The sequence below is a fragment of the Haematobia irritans genome, chromosome 2, assembly GCF_050003625.1.
Source record: "Haematobia irritans isolate KBUSLIRL chromosome 2, ASM5000362v1, whole genome shotgun sequence".
Lineage (NCBI taxonomy): Eukaryota > Metazoa > Arthropoda > Insecta > Diptera > Muscidae > Haematobia > Haematobia irritans.
This window is the reverse complement of record NC_134398.1, coordinates 78,270,027-78,272,369: the sequence shown is the minus strand read 5'-3', so window position 1 is coordinate 78,272,369 and position 2,343 is coordinate 78,270,027. Positions and strand designations below refer to the sequence as shown.

The 2,343-nt window shown below is 40.8% G+C and overlaps 2 protein-coding genes across 2 annotated transcripts; both read left to right on the top strand.

Annotated features, from left to right (window-relative positions):
- Positions 1-389: 389 nt before the first annotated feature.
- Positions 390-1,238, top strand: LOC142224680 (uncharacterized). The gene has a single exon (XM_075294466.1). It carries the CDS (start codon positions 390-392, stop codon positions 1,236-1,238), a length of 849 nt encoding a protein of 282 aa, XP_075150581.1.
- A 307-nt stretch (positions 1,239-1,545) lies between these two features.
- LOC142224679 (uncharacterized) lies at positions 1,546-2,085 on the top strand. Its single transcript, XM_075294465.1, has one exon. It carries the CDS (start codon positions 1,546-1,548, stop codon positions 2,083-2,085), a length of 540 nt encoding a protein of 179 aa, XP_075150580.1.
- The last annotated feature ends 258 nt before the right edge of the window (positions 2,086-2,343 follow it).

Here is a 2,343-nt window from a genome sequence, read left to right as displayed (position 1 = left end):
TAAACGAATGGGCGTGGCGACCCGAAATTTTAGCTAGACGCTTCGTAAATGACTTCAACATGATTAAAAGTAAAAAAAAAAATTAGCGATACCTATAAAAATTCGGGGTGGAAAGGGTTAAAATAGAACGCTGGATAGGGTTTGACCCAAACACTCATGTGGAAATAAATGGATTTTCGGATGCCTCTGAGAGAGCATATGGAGCTTGTGTATATGTAAGGATAAGATCTAATAATGGTATCGTTCGAACTCACCTGCTGTTTGCGAAATCGAGGGTAGCACCTCTTAAAACTGTCTCTTTGCCAAGACTAAAACTGTGTGGGGCACGGTTATTGGCGGAGTTGATTGGTACATTACGGACCGAATTGAGTTTGGACAGTAATCATACCATGTTCTATTGTTGGAGTGATTCGATGATAGTTCTCGCTTTGCTTCAAAAGCCCCCTTGTTCGTGGACGACATTTATTTCGAACAGAGTGTCAAAAATTGTTGATTTAGTTGGAATAGATTGTTGGAAACACGTCAGATCGGAACATAATTCAGCGGATATCATTAGCAGAGGCGTACAACCGAAGGATATGATAGATAATTATTTATGGTGGCATGGTCCATCTTGGTTGTCCGCTGGAGGCAACGACTGGGAAATTGAGTCTCAACGAGAATTTCATACCGAGGGGGAACGAAGAAGCGTTAAGATATTCTTTACATACTTCAAGGACTTTGAAGATGTGTTAGTCCGGTTTTCCTCTTATTCAAAGGCATTAAGGGTCATGGCATACGTCTATAGATTTATTTCATTACTTAGGAGAAAGACCGATTCGGCCGCTCATGCAAAGATTTCGTTAAATGAATTGCAGGTTGTTAAACGGAAACTTATTATTATCACGCAAAAGGTATATTTTCCTGAAGAGTATTTGAATCTTACAAATGGTCAGCCTATCAATTCTAGTAGCAGCTTACTAAATTTGCACCCATTTGTCGACGAAGAAGGTTTAATTCGTGTTGGGGTAGGCTTGCCAACGCCGTCTTCTTGTCTTTCAGTGAAAGACATCCCATTATTTTACCATGTCGTAGTATGCTTTATACATCAAGTTACTTTGCATGGACGCATTCAGTTGAAGCTGAGGGTTCTCAGCGCGGAGTTCTGGATTCCGAGGTCGAGAACGTTAATAAAATCGGTTATAGGTCGTTGCAAAACATTATTGTTGCAAGATTATGTCTGCATTGCCAGTGGATAGAGCTATACTTGAACGGCCATTAACTCGAGTTGATGTCGATTTTGCTGGGCCTTATGACATCAAGAATTATACGGGCAGGGATTGTTTGATCACTAAAGGCTATGTTTCGATTTTTGTTCTTCGCCACAATTTGGGAGCTGTTAGTGATTTGTCTACGCCCATCTTTCTGGCGGCTTTCGCAAGATTCGTTTCCCGACGTGGAAGCCCGAAGGACATCTACTCTGATAATGGAACAAATTTCGTCGGAGCTTCACGCGTATTAAAGTCTGATTTTCGGAATTTTATTCGAAATATAAGGTCAGAGGTTATGCAATCATATGTGAATAATGTAATACATTGGCATTTTAATCCCGCAGGGGCACTACACATGGGACCACAAGCCTCCCATGGCGTAAAATCATTTAAACATCATTTTAGAAGGATAGCCTCAAATCTAAAGTACATATTCGAAGAGTTTTCAACCCTTTTGGCTCGCATTGAAGCCTGTTTAAACTCTAGGCCCCTTTGCCCATTGTCTGAGGATGTGTCGTGTATTGATACTTTAACTCCTGGACATTTCCTGGTTAGAGGTCCCCTTTTAGCCCCACCGGTACCTCGAATTAATAAAGCTCCAATTTCCATAATCAATCGTTGGCATAGGGTGAAATCGCTTAACCAGAATTTATGCATACGCTGGAAAGAGGAATACTTAAAAGAAATGTTTAAGAGGAGTAAATGGAAGACAGAAAAGCTAAATTTGGAGGTAAACGATATGGTTGTTGTCCGTGACGACAGTTTATCTCCAAACAAGTGTAGATTAGGTCGTATTACAAAGGTTTTTCCTGGCGTAGACGAAAGGTCAGAGTAGCCGAGATCCAAACAGCACGAGGTCTTCTAGTTAGACCTGTCGTTACACTAGTTAGACCTGTCGTTACACACCCGACGGACTAATACGAGGGCAGTTCGGAAACTTCTTAGCCTAGCACAAACAGCGTGGTATAAACAGAAAAAAGTTAAGTGTTTTGAAAACTTCCATCTCTGTTATGAAAACATGTTAAATGTTGTTTCGATCTGGCAACTCCTTCATATAGAAACAGATGTACAAAACAGACGCATCCGCAATTTT

Bases quoted from the DNA above. Each gene is read 5' to 3' on its own strand.
- LOC142224680 (XM_075294466.1), top strand. From the start codon at position 390: ATGTTCTATTGTTGGAGTGATTCGATGATAGTTCTCGCTTTGCTTCAA.
- LOC142224679 (XM_075294465.1), top strand. From the start codon at position 1,546: ATGCAATCATATGTGAATAATGTAATACATTGGCATTTTAATCCCGCA.